Raw genomic sequence first — 20,767 nt, 5'->3', positions numbered from 1 at the left:
TTGAGTTGAAATCTGCATGTTAAACTCTTGGAAAACATATGGGACTTAATGTTAAGGCAAGTGATGGGTGGCTGTGGCATTTTAGAAAAAGGCATCGCATTGTGAACAAGAAAACCTGTGGCGAATCTTTAAGTGCAGACACTTCACAAGTTGAGCCATTTAGAAAATTTATAAATGAACTTATTAAATCTGAGGGCCTTATTTTATCACAGGTTTACAATGCCGATGAAACTGGCATGTTCTCTCGTGCTGTTCCTGAAAAATATGCTAGCCTACAAACATGAACACAGCACTCCTGGTCACAAGTTAAGTAAGGAGCGAATTTCTGCCTTACTCTGTGCAAGTGCTGATGGCTTGCCTGAAGCCCATGGTGGTAGGGAAATCAAAAAACCATGCACTCTTAAAGACATTATGAATCAGTTCCTGTTATTTACACCAGCTCAAAGAATGTGTGGTTTACTTCAGAGATTTTTTCTGACTAGTTCTTCAACCACTTTGTCTCTGATGTAAGGTGCTTCCAGACAGATGTTCTGAAAGTTTCCCCCAATAATGTAAAGGCATTGTTGCTTCTTGACAATGCCTCTGCTCATCCTAGTGCTAAGAAGTTAGTAAGGATGGCTATTCAAGTTATTCAGCCAATGGACCAGGGAATAATTGCAGCCTGCAAGAGGCTGTATAAGAACTTTTTGGAAGAAGTAATGGTTGTGTTGGAGGATGAAGAAGATGCAGAAGACATAAGAGGAGCCAGGATACTTCAGAATCTACAACAACATTAAATCTGCGCTCTTTAACTTTGCAGCTGCTTGGAAGGAGATGAAGACTTCGACTTTGGCAAATGGTTAAAAGAAGTTGTTGTACAATATTGAACTAGATTTGGAATTTGAGGCAAATGACTTTCGGCACACACCCTTGTAAATGCTGGCAAACTGGGAAACAACTGAAGATGATGTTCTGAAATGGCTTGAAAATGATGAAGGTGATCCTGGCTACCAAGTCCCCCACTGAAGAAGAAGACATTGAGGAAGAGAAAATTACACCAGCATGGTCTACGCTGTCTGAAATGAGAAATCTCATGGACATTGCCATCCACTACATAGGGACATCTTCTGACCCTGAAATTGTCACTTACTATGAACATTTTTGGCAGTTCAGGGCGATCATTATTAAGAAACAACATCAGAGTGACAAACAACTGAAGCTGGATGCTTTCTTTAAGCAAACTTCACTGACTGCTGCTCCTATTTCACCTCCAACTGCTTGTACATCTCAACCATCTACAAGCAAACAGATGACACCAGTGCCTCCATTTCTGAACATTTCAGATGAATCTTTCACCTCTACCTTCAGATACTGAATAGTGACAACTGCACTACTACCACTATGGTCACTGCAAAATACTCTTCAACTACACTGTCAAAAAGGTGAGTAAATATTACATATTCTTTATTATAATTTAATAATTTTATATTTTACAGTACTGTATATTGTATTAAAGCTTTTTTTTTACATCAAGAACAATAAAAAATGTCCCCCCCCCAGATTACATTTGATTTAATGGACTTTCATCAATTTCAATTAGTCTGTTAAATCGAATGTTTACTGTATTCAATTAATGATATATTTTTGTTTGTGATGGAAGAAAATCCAGAATTTTTGGCAGGAAAAGAACTTGCAACCCTTGTGTGAAACTGACTCACTTGAATATGGTACAATAAAAGACAAAATGTTACTAAATGGCAATTGTAAAATAAGGATTGGATGTTACAATCCAGGCAGAATGAATTTTGTCATGCAATACAGATGGAAGTAAGGAAGACCTATGGTATATGTTGATCTATCAAACACAAAATTACTGACAGAGAGGGTACAATTCTGCTATATATGCAATTTATGAGGTCAATCTTACTAAGGGTAACACACTTAGTAAGATTGGCCAAAGCATGCCCATACTGACTTGGTAACAATTTGAAATTTTATTATCTGTTTTATTATGGAACCATTTTACTATATCTTCTGATAGTATAGTGGAAATTAAGAATACGCAGAACTTAAGAGAAGAAGTTAAATTGCCTAAAAATATTCATAGAGTACAACTGTGATTTAAGTTGAGGGTGACTACTTAAGCTTCTACATGAACAAAGCACTTTTTTTTTTTTTTTTTTTTGTTGTTGTTGTTGTTGATGCAAGTTGGACTTCCTTACAATATACTACTAACATTCGTACCAAAATGTAATCTTGTAGTAATTAAGATTATGCAAATCAAACTCAGGTTTAGTAATAGTATTGTCCAACACCCACCCAACATTCTTGAGTCTCCAAATTTGCAAAACCCCAAGGCGATTGTATTATTGTATTGCATATGTATTATTGCGATATTACTTAATTTTTGCATTGAAATAATATTTTGTTTCTTATCATATGGTATTTTCATTTTTAATTCCTTAAAATTTGAATGCACACAAGGTTACATAAATCAACATGTTTCCCAAAAATATGTCATTGGCTAAAATATGTTAGCTGATGCTTTTCAATACTGCTTAAATATTTGGCAAAAAAATCATTAAAGTGCTTTAATGATTCAAGCTGTTAGATGAGATGGACAAGTGTATGGGATTTTTTTTTTTTGCTGATGTTGTCTAAGCTTGCTTTCTTGCATCATTTTCCATTGCTAATACTAATTTAAAAAACAAACAAAAAGTATGATGAAAACTATACTTCCAGATATCTTAAAAGTTCCAAAATTAAACAAAGAATAAGAATCTTCACTCTGTTCAGAGTGTCAAGACAAAATAAAAGGGGGAAAAAAAATAACCTTTTGATACCAATAACTTATTCTATCATCTTAACTTCTTTTATACTTTAATCCTCTTAATTAAATTACATATTTTTATTATTTTAATTAGACAAAAGGTACAAATTAAGTTATTTCAGTGATCTTTTACCAAATTTGCATTTCTTTTCTTTTCTTGTTGGCTTTCAAAGTTCCTGATATCCAAAGAAACCATACATCCACAATACATTATTAAGAAAGTTGAGAAGAAAGGGAGACACCCACCTAATAATATATATATATATATACATATAAGTATATACATATAATGCTGCAAAATTCTGATTGTAAAATTAGCATGCAAAATTTTTATTTTATGCATTCTTGTAATTATAATGAAATAGTGTCCTGAAGATAAATGGTGATATTCACTTTCATTACTCAGATAGCTTTTAGTTTTATTTCTCCTCTGAAATGAACTAATAATATAATTTAATTTGGTAAAAAATAGTTGAATTAAACTTTAAGATGACCAAATATCCTACCTAAACTATTTGAAATTGCTTCATTAATTGAATAGAAAAAATAACTTACTTGCTGGCTGAAGTTTGCCTTCAGCCAGCAGGTGGTTGATTGTAGGAATGGTATTCCATCTGTTGCTGTAGAAGTGGATGAGAGACGTGTGTAGTGTTTTTTTTTTTTTTTTTCCCCTGACAATATATAAGCTTGCTTTCTTGCATCATTTGCCACTACTACTATATCAGTGCAGGAGTTTCTGTTTATTTTGTATTTTTACAGATTTTACAATGGTTATAAAGTAAGGTGATAAAATATATATAAAAACAGAAATATTAAAGGCTGCATCCTCCTGACAAGGACAGACGGCTGCAAACTGGACTTATTATACACTAGACTGGTTAAACATACCCCTTTATGACTTTCATCATGCAGCTAGTTTGATGACTGTTCCTCTTTTTAGCATTTACAGGACATCATCATATTAACATTCTATCCCCTTGATAGCTTCTGTCCATTTCTTTTATATTCTTAAGAAATCTTTCCCCCTACTCTTCACTTAATCTACCTAAATCTTCTTGGAAAAAGTTGAGATGAGAGTAACATTCAAATTGCAGCCTAGTTTTTGAAATTTTTCCCACATGTTACTTACAATTCTCTCATAACCTGTAATTTATTGTTTCCCAAAAACTTCTGTATTACATTTTTAAAGACAGTCCAAGCATCCCCCCCCCTTTTTTTTATGAAAACCCCAAACACAAGAGGTATTAAAACCTATAGTACTTAGTACCGTGCTTGGGATGGAGGTTGAAAAGACGCAAGAAGATATTTGTTGACATTAGACCTGAACTTCTGTAGACTGTAATTTTCAGGAAATACGTAAGAAGGAAGGTTGTTCCAGAAAACGGCAGCGGAATGAATAAACAAGGAAGATGAAAAGTTGGTTCTGTGAGTTTGAAGTTGGACAGTAAATGGATTTTGGCTAGTGGTGGCACGTGTTTGAACTATTTTGAAAGAGAGAGAGTGGGAATTATAGAAGCCAATTCAGAAGAATAGTGCCCATGGAAGTATCTGTAGAAAAGGCATGCAGCAGAAACAGTACATCTATGAGACAGCGAGTGCAGAGACTCTGTTAGAGATGAGTCATTAATTAACCTAACTGCCCTCTTCTGAATGGAATCTAGAAGCCTGAGAGAGGTTTTGGGGGCACTGCCCCAGATGTGGGAACAATATTCCATGGTAGGGCAGATTTGCGATTTGTACAGAGTGAACAGCTGTTTGGACGAAAAGTAACGCTAACAGAGAAAGATAAAACCAAGTTTTTAAGATGCAGAGGAAGTAATATTTGTAATTTGCTTGTGCTAAGAAGTCAGGGTAATCCTCAAAAGAGATATATCATTTTGCCTAGAAATTGGAGTGTCACCAAAGATGAGCATAGGAGCAGAAAAATCCTTTTTGCAAGATATAAGACAAGACTGAATTTTAGGAAGGATTGAAATCAACTAAGTTGTCTTTTCCCCACTACAGATCGGCATTTAAGGAATTGGTAGCAGATATTCGAGAAGTTTAAGCTGATTGAGCAAGGCAAGGTTTCTCAAAATGGAAATTGGAATGCAATGTGCTATCATCGGCAAAACAATGGATAGGATTTCCAGTCAATGGAAGAATGTCATTAATATACAAGAGGAAAAGAGTGGAGGAAAGAACCGAACCTTGGGGGCCACCAGCATTAGCAGAGAAGTTAGAAGACAAAGAGCCATCTACCATCGTCCTCAGTGAGCGATCCGAGAGAAAACTGGATAACCAATTATAAAAAAACAATTGGCACATCATAAGATGGAAGCTTGTTTAGAAGACCTTTATGCCAAACATGATCGAAAGCCTTTGAGATGTCAAGAGCAACTGCTTATGTTTCGCCGAACTTTTCCATTGAATTTGTCCATAAATGAGTAACATAGGCCAGAATATCACCACTGATGGAATCAGTGATCGACACTGACGGAATTCATACTGGTGATCATTGATCAGATGGAAGGTTTCTAGGTAGTTTAAGAGTTGGAGGTTAATTGATTTCTCCATTACTTTAGAAAGAGTAGAAGGTTTTGTTCATAGATTATTCAAATACAGTGTAGCAATGGCTTGCATATTTGAGGTCCAACAAAAATTCATGCTTTGAATTTGTAAATGTAAGCAGTGGAAATTTAGTGCAGACATACTTGAAACAATTTTCCTTCTTTGTTCAGGGTATGGCCTTAAACCTAGCTTTATTTTATATCCAGAGGAGGTAATAATGGTACTTTGTTTTGATCTACTAGTGGCTTGTCTTGAATGTTCTCTGCACCTGATGTCAGCTTTGATTTAGTAACCAAGATTGTCTTGGTTACCATATTATTCTTTCCCAGTGTTCACTTTTGCTTGTCTGTCTCACTCACACAGCAGACCAACTTTAAAATCTGCACACCTAGCCACCCAAAATGCTTGTGGTGACATTTTTTTTTTTTTCAAAAGAAGCTTGACATTTTCATAGTTTTCTTTTAAGTATGATGAATGAGCTATAGGAATGGATGTGTACTTTTTTCCATTATGAAGGAGAACTTGAGGCATTACTTCGATGAGTCAATAAATAGTCTTCACTCTGTTGGTAGAAAATTCCAAAAAAAGTTCATAACTGCAGGAATGTTGTTGCAATATATCATTGAGCCTTCTTTGGAAAAATGTGGAACAAATCCCAAATCCTTTTTAACAATGTCTATACCATGAAAAGTCTATTCCTGAGGCCAGAAGATTCTTGGATTTCAGTGTTAACCCTAAAAGCTCTACAGAATGTTTGGATAGATTTAAAGCTCTCATGAGATTGTCACTTTGTGTAAACAGCTGTGGTTCAAAAAACGTGAAATTCTTTGTTACAATAGTTTATACCATTGTCTAGATCACAAATGTCAGATTTGGGGTAAACCCAGTGGAGGTAGTACTGGTAGTGTCCATGGGGTACTGGCATTACAGCTGAAGTAATGTAATATTGTTGGAGTATACAATACATTGCTTGTTCCTTTAATTACAACCTGTAACATTCATAGAACAAAAGCGGAAGTCATTACTGTAATCCCAAGGTTCCTTCTACACCATGGGAATGTCAAAGCTTTCTTTTTACCAATTTCTGCATTTGCAAACATTCGACACATGTACAGCACAATTTATGGGGAAGGAACAACTTTAAAATTTGGTCAGTTAAAGTCAATCCAAAATATGCAGCATATATGTTCTGCACTAATGTTATTGTTGTGGCAAAACAAAGGCTGGATGACTCATTTTGCCACAACAATATGTTTCTGATGCACAGGAAACATTTAGATTGTTGATGAAAATGGATTTCTTGTGGGTCTTATTTTATTGCAGTTAATAATTTAATCAGTGCACTCCAATCCATTTGGGATACGCCATTCATTTGACATATACAAAAAAAACTTACATAATAACTGAGAGCAAATGAAAAGAAAGCAGGTCTTCTTATGAACTAGTAGAAATGTATATTTATTCATTTTCCTGTGCCTGCTGAAAAATGTGATGCATCAAACATGTTTTAACCAAATGACCTTTATATTTTTATTCAACATAGAGGTTACACTTTTAGGAAATATTCAGAAAAATAGATACAGTAACCGTAAATTAACTGCCAGGTAAGAGGTTTTAAAAAAATCAAGTAGATTGAATCTTGGTAAAGTTTAGTTGTTCTGCAACAAATCAATTCTCTGCTTGCACCTTCATGATGGTACAAGCAGAGGTTACTGGGAGTCATATCCAGTAAGGTATGACCTCATGAAATGCAAGGCCTGAAACACTGCTTCACATACTGTGGGTGATCACCCAAATATGAAACAATGTAAGCAGAAGTGGTGTGACATCCACACCTTCGCCTCTAGCTGTTGCCCCTCCATGTCATCATCCAATGCAATACCAACACTTTGCTTACTGGAGGCCTGAAGTAGTGAAACTCATGTTTAGTCTAAAGAGCAAAACTGCGGCAACCCAATCATGTAGTATGGGTGATAACTTTTCAGGTTATGATAAGCATTACAGTGAGAACCAATAATACTTACAATTCAATGGTATAGCTATAAAATAGTTTTTGCAAGCCAGCTGGTAGATATTCCAGATTCTCTAATAAGCATCTTGATCAGCTAGTGTATAATCTTGTTGCCATATTGCTGACACCAACAAATCCTGGTTCTAGATTAGTGGTGTTGCAATAACCCTTATTTATTGGTATTGGTGTTTAAGGGCACAAGAGCAGCTAAGGCCAAAATGTGCCAGGTCTTATATTATTATCCTAAAGTAATATAATTTGTTCCATTTTGGCATCAGAGGAATTCATATATAGTGGATTCCGGTTATTTGGGCCACCGGTTAATCGGGGCAGGAGACTGCAGCACTGGAGATTACCCTACGATTGTCTCCGACGGTACCACATGGTTCGGTTGAAATTCTGGAGGTCACAACCATAAAACAATAAAAACAATTAGCAGTCACCTGTTTATTGGGCTTTTCTGTTAGTGAAATCTATCATAAAAGGACAGTAAACTCGATCTTACTGAATTTGCGATAATACCGACAGCTGGAATTCTGTGGGTTATTATGGTGAAATGAGTTTACACTTCCATGAAATCTTCAATCATATAAAAAAAATTAATCTTCAATCATATTAAAAAATTAATCCAGGGATTTTTAAAGCTTTGTAACTTGTTACTCCATTCTCACTTGCGCATATCGTGTTATTTGCAATTTGTGTGTGCCGTGTTCTTTGTTATTGATTACTTATCTTTTTACTGTTTTAAATTTTAACCCCCACCCCCCACCCACAAATGTCAGTGAACAGAAATGTCAACTAATTCGTATGTACATATTACAGTACGTATTAATTATTTCAATTATCACGTATCATTTAATTTTTTAATTAGTAAGGTAATAAAGGGTAAATTTGTGCTTAATATATCTTTACTTTTATAGCCTGCGAATAATAAATATTCCTCATATTTTCTCTAATTAGAATCGCTGTTTAATAGAATTAAAATTCAATTCACAAGCGTGACCAGTGCTTACTACACATCATATAGTGAACAGTACTTTACTATGGTGAGTTCGTCGTAACGTGATTTGATTGTACATTGAACTAATTGTAAAGGAAGGGGGGTACATTGTATTTTTAACTATTTATGTGAAACTTCAGATAATTGGGGCAGAAGTTTAATCGGGCCAAAATGCACTAGTCCCGATGTGTCCTAAATAACTGCAATGGACTGTATATGTATTTGCTTCAGAAATATATAGTGTAACTAAGTTAGCACTATTTCCAATCACGTGGGTAAGCGATAACGGTTCTTGCAGTTGTGATTGAGAGTGGAAAGTACTTTTCTGAAATGGGAATAGTGAAGACAATCTAAAATATATGCTTGACTGTAAGCGGTAGTGTGCAATGCGTGCATCGAGGTGGGTCATCCCCCATGAGTAGAAACATATGGGTTAGGTGCGTATGTCCTATCCTTAGTCTTGCTAGTACAACTTCTTCCTGTCTATTTTGTCTGAAGCTGGAAATCCATAATGCTGGTTCTTCTATGATTTGGAGCAATTTGTTATTACTTTGTGACTTCCATATTTCTGTCCACTGAAATGTACAGACCTTTTTTTATATGCTTCAAATAGTCTCTATATGGTACTTGGTAATTTGCTGGTGTTGTACTGTGTGGTTTTTTTGGCTGCCTGATTTGCTGTTTGTTTGTTATTTGGTTTTTAGCATTAGCAACTAAGGTCATATTTCTCAGGGATATGCGGTGGTCATTCCCTGACCTTTTCGCATCCTACATATTTGGTGGTCATGGACTCGAGCCTGATCTGCTCTATCATTGCCTAAGATACCAGAATGCCCTGGAATCCAGAATTTCACTGAATGATTCCTACTTTGTACATGGTTTAAACAGCAAATGATTATATTTGGCAGCTTTGTATATTGTTGAGGGCATGTTCTTTATGTAGTTGTTTGATATTTTCATCTGCCAGGAATTTCTTTCCCCATTGCTGAAAGTGGATATCACAGTGAGGGAGATTTACAGACCAGGCTGGATCAGGAACATCGCTCACTTGAAGTATGTTATCAAAATCAATATTCCAGGTGTGAAGCAAATCTTTTAGTCTAATGCCAGTTGGTCTATTTTCAGTGGGTTTACTGTTATAGAACGCTGTCCATTCAGGGTTGGAAAGCAATGGTTGAACAGGATGGACTGGAAGGCTTTGAATTTTAGCTGCATAATTTAGAAGCAGCATTTTCCTTATAAGGTGAAGTGGAGGTTCGTGTGCCTCTACATACAGACTCTGAACAGCGAATGTTCTAAATGCGCCCAAAGCAGTACAAAGGGCACTGTGTTGGATGGTATTAAGTCTGATTAATGCATTTTTCCTAGCTGAACATATACAATAGCACCATAGTCTAAACAAGACCTGATAATAGCCCGATACAAATGTAATAGAGTGTATCTATCAGATCCCCATGTCATTGGCAGAAATGGACCTAAGTATATTAAGTTTCTTTAGACAAACAGTTCAGAGGTATGTGATATGTGGAACAAAGTTAAGTTTGGTGTCCAATATTAAGCATAGGAAAAGAAGATTACTGGTGAGAGGGATAAAACGGTTTTTAAATCTGAGTGTAGTTTACGTTTTTTGCAGAAGTGAACTGCAATTTTTTTTTTGTTCTGATAAACGATATCCATTCTGCAGTGCCCATGTCTCCAACTTATTTATGGAGTTGCAGCTGTCTTTCAATGGTATGAATATTTTGTGAACGGCAAGATATAGTAAGATCGTCAGCATACATATATAGTTCTACAGTATTGGGGATGTTGTGTTATGGTGTTCAGTTTAAGTGAAAAAAGGGTAGAGCTCAGTACTGAACCTTGTGAGACACCTTCTTCTTGAGTGTAGGACCGAGAAAGTACAGATTGATAGCGGCTTGCTTGTCATTTGGTTTTTAGGAGCATTAGCAACTAAGGCCATATTGCTCCGGGGATATGCGGTGGTCATTCCCTGACATTTCCGCATCTTCCATATTTGGTGGCTCACGGGCTCGAACCCCGGTCTAATCAAGAAGTGTGTGCTATGCACTGCTGCTCCTGCCCACCTGGCTACGGAGGCGCCGATTGATAGCAGACCTGAAAGGTTCTGTGTTGAAGAAAATTTCTAATGAATTCTGGTAACTGCCCTCACAATCCTATGGAACGAAGTTCTCTTAATATGCCATACCTCAAGGTAGTGTCGAAAGCCTTTTCTATATCAAGACTTACCATTACAAGATGTTCATTTTTGACATAAGCATTACGGATGTTAGTCTCAGCTTTCACCATTAGATCCAAAGTGGTTCTGTTTTGTCGGAAAGCAAACTGATTGTTGTTCATCAGTGCTTTAGTTTCAAGAACACAGGTAAGCCATCTGTGTATCATTCTTTCTAGGATTTTACTTAGGCAGCTGGTTAGAAAGATAGGTTGGTAATTTTCTGGAAGTGAATGATCTTTTCCTGGTTTGGGAAAGGCTAAAATGATGGAGTGATGCCAGGAAGATGGATATGTATCTTCAAGGAAAATTCGATTATAGAACGTTAATAGTAATAGTTAACAGCATTACATAATATATGCCATCAGCTCCAGCTGCACTGTTTGGTGATCTATTTAATGCTGTTTGCAGCCCAAATAGGTTAAATGGTTGATTATAAGCAATATATTGGGTAGTATGGAATTTTATTTTGTACCTTTCAGCTGAAGCTTTGATTTTAAGAAAGTAGTTGCCATATACTGAAGTGGCAGATGTTTGGTAGAAAGTCTCTGCAAGGGTGTTAGCTATTTCTTCGGAAGAAGATATTTCCTGTCCATTTTTGATTAAGATGGGAGAAAGAAAAGGTGGATATTTCCCATTTAATTGCCGAATCTTTTTCCATATTTTCCAAGGATACTAGTAGTCGTATGCCTACTAGTATCCTTTGTAATAGTGGAGGCAAACTGTATCCATGATTCCTTTTTTTTTTTTTGGCTTTTGATTTGAGCCTTTTATATTGAATTAGATTGTTGGTAGTTGGGAACTTCCGGAACAGGTTCCGGGCTTTATTTTTTTCCTTTTTGGCATTGGTACAAGCTTCATTGCACCAGTGTTTAAGGTTTTTGTGTTTACATGTGGAGGCTTGAGGTATTGTTTCTGAGGCTATGGTCAGTATTTACCTGGTAACATGCTCTGTGATATCATTAATGGGTTGAAGTCTGATTAATTGATTTCCATTTTGAGCGATTATCAAGGTATGGTGTTTGAAGCATTTGGATTCTGCATATGATTGGGAAGTGATTACTATTGTGTGGGTTGTTTAAAACTGTCCATTCTATACTGGGATACAATATGGGGGAATAGAGAGTTAAATCAATTGCTGACATAGATCCAATGGGAAGGTGAGTATAAGTATTTTCACCAGTGTTCAGTAATGTTAGATTCAGTTGGTCTAGTATCGTCTCGATCAAGTGTCCTCTATTGTCCATGTGGTCTGATCCCCACAATGGATGATGCGCATTGAAGTCACCAAAGATACAAAAAGGTGGTGGTATTTGTCTTATGAGGTCTTTTAGTTCTTTGAACGTGCACATCTTGTTAGGTGGAAGGTACAGAGATACTAGAGTTAAAATTTGCCCAAATGATATACCTACAGCAACAGCTTAAATGGGTCTGAAGCGGAATGTTTCTAGAAGGTAATTTACAGTCAACTAGAATCGCGATGCCTCCACATGTAGATAATGAAGAGTTTCTATCTTTTCTGTAAAATGTAAAATTTTTGATTGATGGAATTACTTGTGGAGTTAGATTAGTCTCTTGTATGCAAACGGCTACAGGACCATATCGGAAGATTAAATCATAGATGTCATCGGTATTGCTGTGTAAACCTCTACAATGTTCTACATTATCGGGGTTTGAGGAGGGAAGGTGGGTCTGTCTGTTTCTTGTGAGTGGTTTGTTTTTAACGGTCATATTTCGTTTTATCTTTTCTAGGAAAATTGGGACGTCCGGGATCTGTAATCTCTTCTACGTCATCAGTTTGGCCTGGTGAAAATCCAGTCTCCATATCATCTTCTGCATGAAGATCAAGGACTGTTTCATCGTGTGTAGCTATATTTTCAGAGTCCATTCTATTTGAGTTTGTCTTTTGTAATTCAGTGGCTTGTTGCCTTCGTGATTTATTTGATATTTTATTTCATGATCTGATTTTAGGCAGAACTGTGATAGGGGTATTGCTTATTTCATCAACTAGAGCAGGTCTGGTGGTAGGTTGAGGTGTTGATAGCACAGATCGTGCCCATTCTGCAATGGATGTATTGGGCGGAATTGATATGTGCTTTTTGGGACAGTTGACTTTATTTGCTTTGTTGCTTCTTGATATGTGACCTTATTTTCGATCTTATACTTTTGTATTCTTTTTATCTATTTTCCAGAGGTAACATGATTTTGAGTATGCTGGATGGTCATTCTTGCAATTTGGACATTCCAGAGCCTTTGTAGTACACTCTATTTGTGAATGGTTTTTTGACCTGCAGTTAGAACAAGTAGTTTCGCCTCTGCATGTTGTCTGGGAGTGACCAAACTTTTGGCACTTGAAACATCTTAAAGGGTTTGGAATGTATGGTCGGATACGGCAGTTTAGGTAGCCTGCTTTAACTGAGGTCGGCAAATTTGGTGTACTAAAGGTCAATATAATATTACGTGTTGGAACAAGTTTGTCATCCTTCCGTATCATAATTCTTCTTGCTTGAGTTACTTTCTATTCTAGTAATTCCATGACTATCTCCTCTTCGGTCACGTTCAAATAAATCCCACTCACTTATTACTCCTTTTGAGGAGTTCAAGGTGTTATGCGGTGAGACTTTGATTGGGATTCCACTTATAGATGACATTTTTAGTAATAATTCTGAATGCCTTGCTTGAGTGGTTTCAATTAAAAGATCTCCTGATTGGAGCCTTTTCACCCTTTTTGGTGTACCTGCTGCATTCTCGAGACATCTCAGGATGACAAAGGCAGAGAGTCTGCTTAGCGGCTGAGTCAATAAGGAATGTATAATCAGAAAAGCTGGTGGTTCTGATTTGTTAGAGTCCTTTTTCATTCTTTTTGGAAGATTCAGATCATCTTCCATTCTGCGGGTCTCAGTATGTCGAGAGCCTGTTGGCTCTAGTGGTGGACATGCATCACAGTCTATTGTTGCTCCTTTTAGCCCTGGGAGTGAGAGCTTTTCCTCCCAGGTTTCCGGCCACTTTGTTAGTGCAAAAATTAATAAATAAACTAGGAAAAGAAAGGTGATTTTCCTTTCTGGGTTCTTACTTAGGATCTGTTAAGTACAGCACCACTTACAAAGAAATGAGGATGAGAAAAGCACTGGAAAGAAAGCAGAATGAAATAACTGAGAAAGATCACTATATATATATATATATATATCACTTAAGAAAATCGCTTGGACACTATCACTTGGCACTCCTTATTTATTATCTCTTAAACTAATTCTGTTGTTTCCTGGGTGAATGAGTTTTTGGCAGGCAGAGAGAGAGAGAGAGAGAGAGAGAGAGAGAGAGAGATTGAGATCTTATTTCAAACATAACATTTATTATAATAGATTAAGAAACAGTCATACATCACACTTTCCATTCAAGAAGATTTAACAGATTAAAACCATTAGCATTTTAATTTAACATATAGGACATCTACGGAAATAAGACAACATAGTAATTAATTATAATGGTCACTCGCTTGAGCCCATATTATAGCAGTTACTCATAAGTAGCCCCAGGGCTGGCTGCAAACTTTGCAGGGCCCTGTGCAAGGTGAGACAAACAGTCTAGGAAGTTCGGACTATAAAGGGGGGGGGGGGGATTAACCAATGTTTCAAAATTTCATACTTATTACATATTTATTTCATATAGGAAGAATATAAGAAAATAATGTGATATTATGATCAATATTTAATATATTAATAAATAATAAACAATTGACTAGAAATATCACATCCGTTTCCATTACAAATTACAAAATCAAAAATAAATAAAGAAAAACAAATCAGTAATGATCCAAACAAATAATTATCCAAAAATATCAATAAATTAGTTTTTTTCTACACCCGAGATAAACAGTACCTTATATTTCATTCACATGCATGTTTAAAGTAGTGGCTTTTCCAACAGTTAAAAAAAATAAGGAAGAGTGCGATAAAAGTCCATTACATGTTATTATTTCACTCTTACGCACTGATTACCATGGTTATGAGTCATTTTTAACCAATAATCTTCAACTTTGGGAAATAGCAATATCAAATGGTAGAATTCAAATTATACAGTTTTCATTAGATTATGCCATGCCACTACAAATGTCAAATATTTCTTTCAAATTGTTTTAATTGCGGGCGTAGAAAAAATATTATATGCAACTCAAGTAAAAAGTGTTTTATTAACTCATATGAATTCGTGAAATAATACACCACTTTTAACTCTATTTACATAAATAACTAGAGGGTTATCAAAAATTATTGAAGTGTGCCGCTTCATAGAAATATGACATGTGCCTCTAACTTGATATAAATCCATTATTAATTCAGAATTATAGTCATAAAAATGACTGATAATTGTTACAGAAATAAATAAAAGAACCCTTCTAAATATACTCAGTTACCAAAATTGTAAACGATGTAATGTACAGTCAAGGTTGAATGATAAACTTTAGGAAAACAGAATATAGTTTTAATAACATTGTGGATAATTTGTTGTCACGTGACTATCATTCATTTGTGATCACCCTGTATTTATTTATCACATATTATTGCACAAAAAAAGGAAATAAATAAAATCACATATACATTTTCATGGCTCTTTTTGCCGCAAAATCACTCACTATATCATCGTAATTTATTTTATCTGCCAATTCATGCTCAATTGATATTAATGATAATGAAGTAAGCCTTTCTTGACAGAGTGACAATCTCAGGTAGTTATTCATTAGTTTTAATTTTGAAAACGATCTTTCACTTGAAGCTACTGTCATGGGACTTGTTAATATTATCCTTTAAGCTATTATAATATTAGGGTACAACTCCATTAAATTCTTGGAGTTATGTACTGCAGTACTTCAAGACATGTGAAATTGATGGGTACAATGCTTCTAAACATTTTAATTTCCTCATAAAAATCAATTTTGTCGACATCTGTATGAAATATTGAACAAAAATTTTCTAGTTGTTTTAGGTCAGCTTCAGGCATGACTCGCAATTTACTGAGACCGTACAAAAAAACCAAAGATAATTTCTTGTTCTTTATACAATTTAAAATGTTTTTCAAACAATACTGGGCAGCATCAACAATTAATGAAAAGAAATTGATTTTGTAAATTTTTTCTGGGTTCAAAATGGGATTATTATTATTATTATTAGTCACATGGTGCAAGCAAGCCTGAGGCTTTTGCTGTACCAGCCAAAAAAAAAAATTTCTGAGTTACCCTGAGTTTGAGAGAGAGAGAGAGAGAGAGAGAGAGAGAGAGAGGAGTCAGAAAGTAGAAGGGAATCACTAAGAAAGAGAAGAATGATGATATCCAGCTCAGGATCCTGGATGTACCAAGCCCATACTCACCAGATGTGAGCCCTTGGGGTTAGATCTCTACCTTCATAATCAAAAAATATTATTTTTCGACCAACACGCCACTCCTTGAAGGAGATATCAATGTTTAGTTTCTCACATAATAGTCTAGCTGTTGCTAAACAAGACAAGTGTCCATTTTCCCTATACTTTTGAAAGAAATTAATTAACTCTTCCAAATGCTCGCTGCTATATCTATATGCATTGCTGAACTTCGCAACAATTTACTAACGAAATTAACTTTTGTGAATAATTCATACCAAATTACAAGAGACTTAAAATAAATTCATGCATATGTTTCTCAATGCTCCTGGTTTCTATTTTTAGATCATCATCAGAAACTTTTTCTTGAATTTCATTCAATGCTGAAAAAAATTCTACCAGTTGAAGCCGTATAGCTTTAACACTATTCATAGTGTTAAAGCTTTTAACACTATTCATACGACACTCCCATCTAGTGTCTGACAAAGGTTTTGGTGTATACTGCATTATGTATTTTTTCAATAGATCCCAACAAGATGTCGATGATGAAAATAAAGTATATATTCATTGTATTGTCTTGAAACATTTTATTCCAAGTTCGGAAGATTTGGCAATATCACCCAAAACAAGGTTTATGTTGTGATATGCTGAGGGAGTATACAGGCTGGCCTCGATTAACGCGATTAATTCGTCCCGCAAGCGCATCGCGCAAAATGGAAACACGTTAATCGAATATAATAATCAATAGGAAAAATTATAACTGGTCCTTGACCTTCTGGAATGTCCATAAAGAATTTTAAAAATACCTTTTAAATAACTTTTTAACCATATACAATGTAAAAGATAATGAAAATAATTATGGAATTAAATGTTTATTGCATAAAACAGCGGTTCCCAAACTGTGTGCCGCGGAATATTTTAAATTTTCGAGGGAAACACAGGGATACTCGACATCTGTCGGACACTGCACGAACTACTAGCTCGAGGTAGTTCACAGTTTCAGCATTTCTTATTAAGTTGTTTGGACCTAACTAATAAACGGAACTGTTAGGTATTTCTTTTGGTCTGGGTGCACCTTGAAAAAATTACTGAGACATTCAAGGGTGCCGTGAACCGAGAAAGTTTGGGAACCTCTGACATAAAATACACAATGAAGAAATGACTGTTGCAGAAATATTTGAACAGTGTTGACTTTCTCTTTTCATCAATCAATTTCCGATAGCCGAGAACAATCTTCTCTGGGCCCTGGCGAAATAAATATCGCAGAGAACCTCAAACCTTTTGTTTGAGGTTTTATGCGATACAAAAGATTTCATATAATTCTTTTATCGTTATCTCCTTCGCGGGTAACATTTTCATCTGGCTCATTTAAAAATTTGAATTTTTATGCAAGTGTGCATTGACTTTATTAGCAGGAGACAAACAAGTAACAAGTCTTCTTCCGATGGTTGATGGAACACACCGAGGCAGGCAGCAGGCAAACATTTGTTTATTGCCTGTATAACTAGCGGTAAGCTTAACGCACAATTCAAATCTTTTTCAACTATTTCAAAAAAAAAAAAAAAAAAAAAGATTGCATTAACTGGAAATTTGCATCGTGTAAAGGGAAAAGTGGTATAATTTTTTCAAATAGCGTTAACTGAAAATCACGTTAATCGAACTCGTGTTATGCGAGGCCTGGCTGTATATTGCTTTAGGGTTTTCCTTCAAAAACTGCGCCTGAACTCTTTTATTGATACTTTTCATGTTTGACCCATTATCATATTTTTGTCCTCGACAATTAGGCATAATTCTTTTAATACAATTTTCACGAATCTCAACTTTAGCATCTTTGATATACACAAACCTGAATACAACTGATAACTGTTCTTATTGACTTATGTCTGGAGTACAGTCAAGTAAAACAGAATAGTATTTAGATGAGTTTATAATGTCTACAATAGTTAGCTTTATTTTTGAACCAATTAGCTCAATTAATTTGTTGTGTATTCTATGGGAAAAATATGTAATATTATTTTTGCAACCAGTGCTTTGTCTTTCTATGTAATTATTTATGTGGTTTTTATAAAACTGGATCAAATTTGGAAATTAGTTCCAAGGAAATGTCCATTACTGGGGTTGAAAAGTTTGTCACTTGTTCCTCTTAATGCTAAATTGTGCTTTGCCAAGTAGATAATTCCTCCAATAATCCTGGCAATTTCTTCACTTCTTGCATCTAGTGATGTTCCCTTAATTAAATTTAGTTCCCTTTTGATTAAACTATTCATACATTTGCGATGAACTGGTGACCGTTCATGTTCTGGAATTCTTGGATTTAGGTGAGACCAATCATAAATCCTTTGCTACAAAAAGTGATTTCCGAATAGGAAAAGAGTTTACAGGCAAAACACCATATGCTGCCCAAACTTGATGTTGTTGTTGTTGAATTTTACCATTTGGTAACTGCTTTGTATAATACTTGGAAATGCATCTTACATTGCTATTTTGTGGAAAATTATCAGATTTTATTTGAACTGGTCCTTTTTTAATTATTAATGTTCTCATTTGGTTGGATATTATATATTTTGGCCAAGTTGCTGTATCTTGAATAGCAAAATTTTCATCAACACCAACACCGGAATTGGCTTCAAAAGCTTCATTTTTGCTTCTGCTTCATTGTGTTCTTTTATTTCTTGACCTCCTATTTCTTCTCCTCCCGTGTGTTCTTTTATTTCTTGATCTCCTATTTCTTCTTCTTTCGTGCATTCTTTTATTTCTTGATCTCCTATTTCTTCTTCACTAGTAACTGTTACCATTGCCGTTGTTGGCATAGTCTTGACACTGAGCTTTTCGTCATTGCTTGGTGTTTCCAAATTTGATAGAGTAACAAATTTCAATATTCAATTTTGCAATTTAGATGCGTCTTACTTCTATGCCAGTTTTTTTTTTTTTTTTCAGATCCACTAGGATATGAATAAATAACCAAAGACAGGTATTTAGTAAACCAAGAGCAAAAACTTAAGCCACTTTGGAGTCGCTTAAGACACAATATTCTTCAAAAGACACCATCAGCTGAGCTGATGCATGACAAGTATAGACCAATCAGGGCATTGGTCTATTCTTGTGTGTCGGCTATGTGGTAATTAGCAATTACCACATAGCCAAAATATCGACCAATCAGAGACCGCCACATCAAACAAGAACAATTCTTTCATTTCTTGTGGATTTTGTGCAAAACCATATAATTTATAATAATTAATCCATTAACCATTTTGTATTGTGCGAGCGCGGGGCCCTAGTCGCCCATGCCTCAGGCCTGCTCTGAGTAACCCTCATCATTAATTCATTCAAGTACATAGAAACATTCGATTCATTAGCAAATTCTTATTGAAAACATCAATTCATTTGCCATTTCTATTAAGTTACACAAATACTAAGAAACACAAGAGATACCAGACATAAAATATTAAGAAGAAATATATATTTTTAGGAGGAAGACCATCGTTCCTTATGGGTAAGAATTAACGTGCATATTTTCTATTCAGCTATCACATCCTTCAAAACCATATGCTTTCGCTCGTATGAAAAGGACTTCTAACTTACCCCATTCCTCTCTTCGGTCTCTCCCGAGTGACTTCATTCAGACGAGCTGGGTGGTAGCTTTCTCCCTCGGCAACGACACGGGCACTACACCACAAAGAAATACTGTCATGACATGCAGTGTACATTTGTACACTGCGGTCCAAAACTGCACCGACGACACCTCTCAACCTCCCTCACTCTCCTTCCCCTCTCTTCGCTCCTGGGTCCTATTTTTAAAGGGAGAAGTTCCTCCAAAGTTTACATAAACTTGACTTCTCATAGGCCACTAGAATGCGGATTTCATGTCAAAAACATTTGACCACCACAACCAGCATGCTGCACATTTCCATATTTGGCACAACCTGCCGATATACTTGTGAAATGCTTGTAAATGGAATTTCATTCATGCCTAAGCTATCAGCAAATGGTTTATCTCTCTCTCTCTTTGTTGTTTATCAGCCAGCTGCTTTCCCTGACCCATGGACTTTTACCAACGGAAATCGCCACAACTTAGGCTCTTAGTCAGATTTTTCTGCCTAACAGAGTTACGAGTGGAGAAAACTGTTATCTTATAATCACTGATATTTTTATGCCATGTTTACGAAATAATATTAATTTAATTCAGCTGGTTTCCCTATTTTAGTTAGTGGCTTTTACAGATTAAAGATAATTACAGATTGTGGTTTATTGATACATGATATAAATATTAAATAAAAAGGAAAACAAGCAGAATAATGACTTTAACGAATAATAATCGTTAATTTATAATGGAAATGAAGAAAAGAAAGAGGTAAAAGGTAAACTCGTAATATTCTTTTTATGATTCCTTTGAATTCAAAGGTAGTGCTTATGCATATGTATGCTCTGATACATAATTTGTAATTTGGAATCTCCTCTTTCTGATCTCCTCTGGCTTAAAATTTCTTTTAACCCATTCTGTCAAATTCATCTGTTGCCTCTATCATTTTCCCTACTCCACTAATCACTCAGAACTCTTTGACTTCCTTTCTTTGAAACTTGACCATCTCCAGTCTAACTTTCCCAAGAGTAAGGGTAATTTTTCCCAGGTGATTTTAATGTTCACAACTCCAGCTGCCTTCAGTTTTCAGTATTACATGGAAACAGATGGTTTGTGCTGAAGTTTTTGCAATTACTAATAGACAAAATAATCCTGTTTTTTTTTTTTTTTTTTTCTGTATTCCATCCTACAACCTCATTTTTCACCTAATCCATAGGTGTCAAAATTCAAATAGG

At 35.5% G+C, this 20,767-nt stretch overlaps 1 protein-coding gene across 1 annotated transcript in view; it reads right to left on the bottom strand.

The window, feature by feature from the left end:
- Window positions 1-2,927: 2,927 nt before the first annotated feature.
- Window positions 2,928-20,767, bottom strand: part of rasp (protein-cysteine N-palmitoyltransferase Rasp) — a 372,659-nt gene continuing 354,819 nt past the window's right edge. Inside the window, exon 11 of the mRNA XM_090380322.1 lies at window positions 2,928-3,055. Coding sequence (XP_090236448.1) covers window positions 2,928-3,055 — 128 coding nt within the window. The remainder of the gene's footprint in view (window positions 3,056-20,767) is intronic.

Source organism: Mastigoproctus giganteus, chromosome 8 (genome assembly GCF_048544385.1).
Source record: "Mastigoproctus giganteus isolate SK-2022 chromosome 8, ASM4854438v1, whole genome shotgun sequence".
NCBI classification, from domain to species: Eukaryota; Metazoa; Arthropoda; class Arachnida; order Uropygi; family Thelyphonidae; genus Mastigoproctus; species Mastigoproctus giganteus.
Note: the sequence above shows the minus strand (reverse complement) of the source record. Positions and strands in the feature narration are given on the sequence as shown.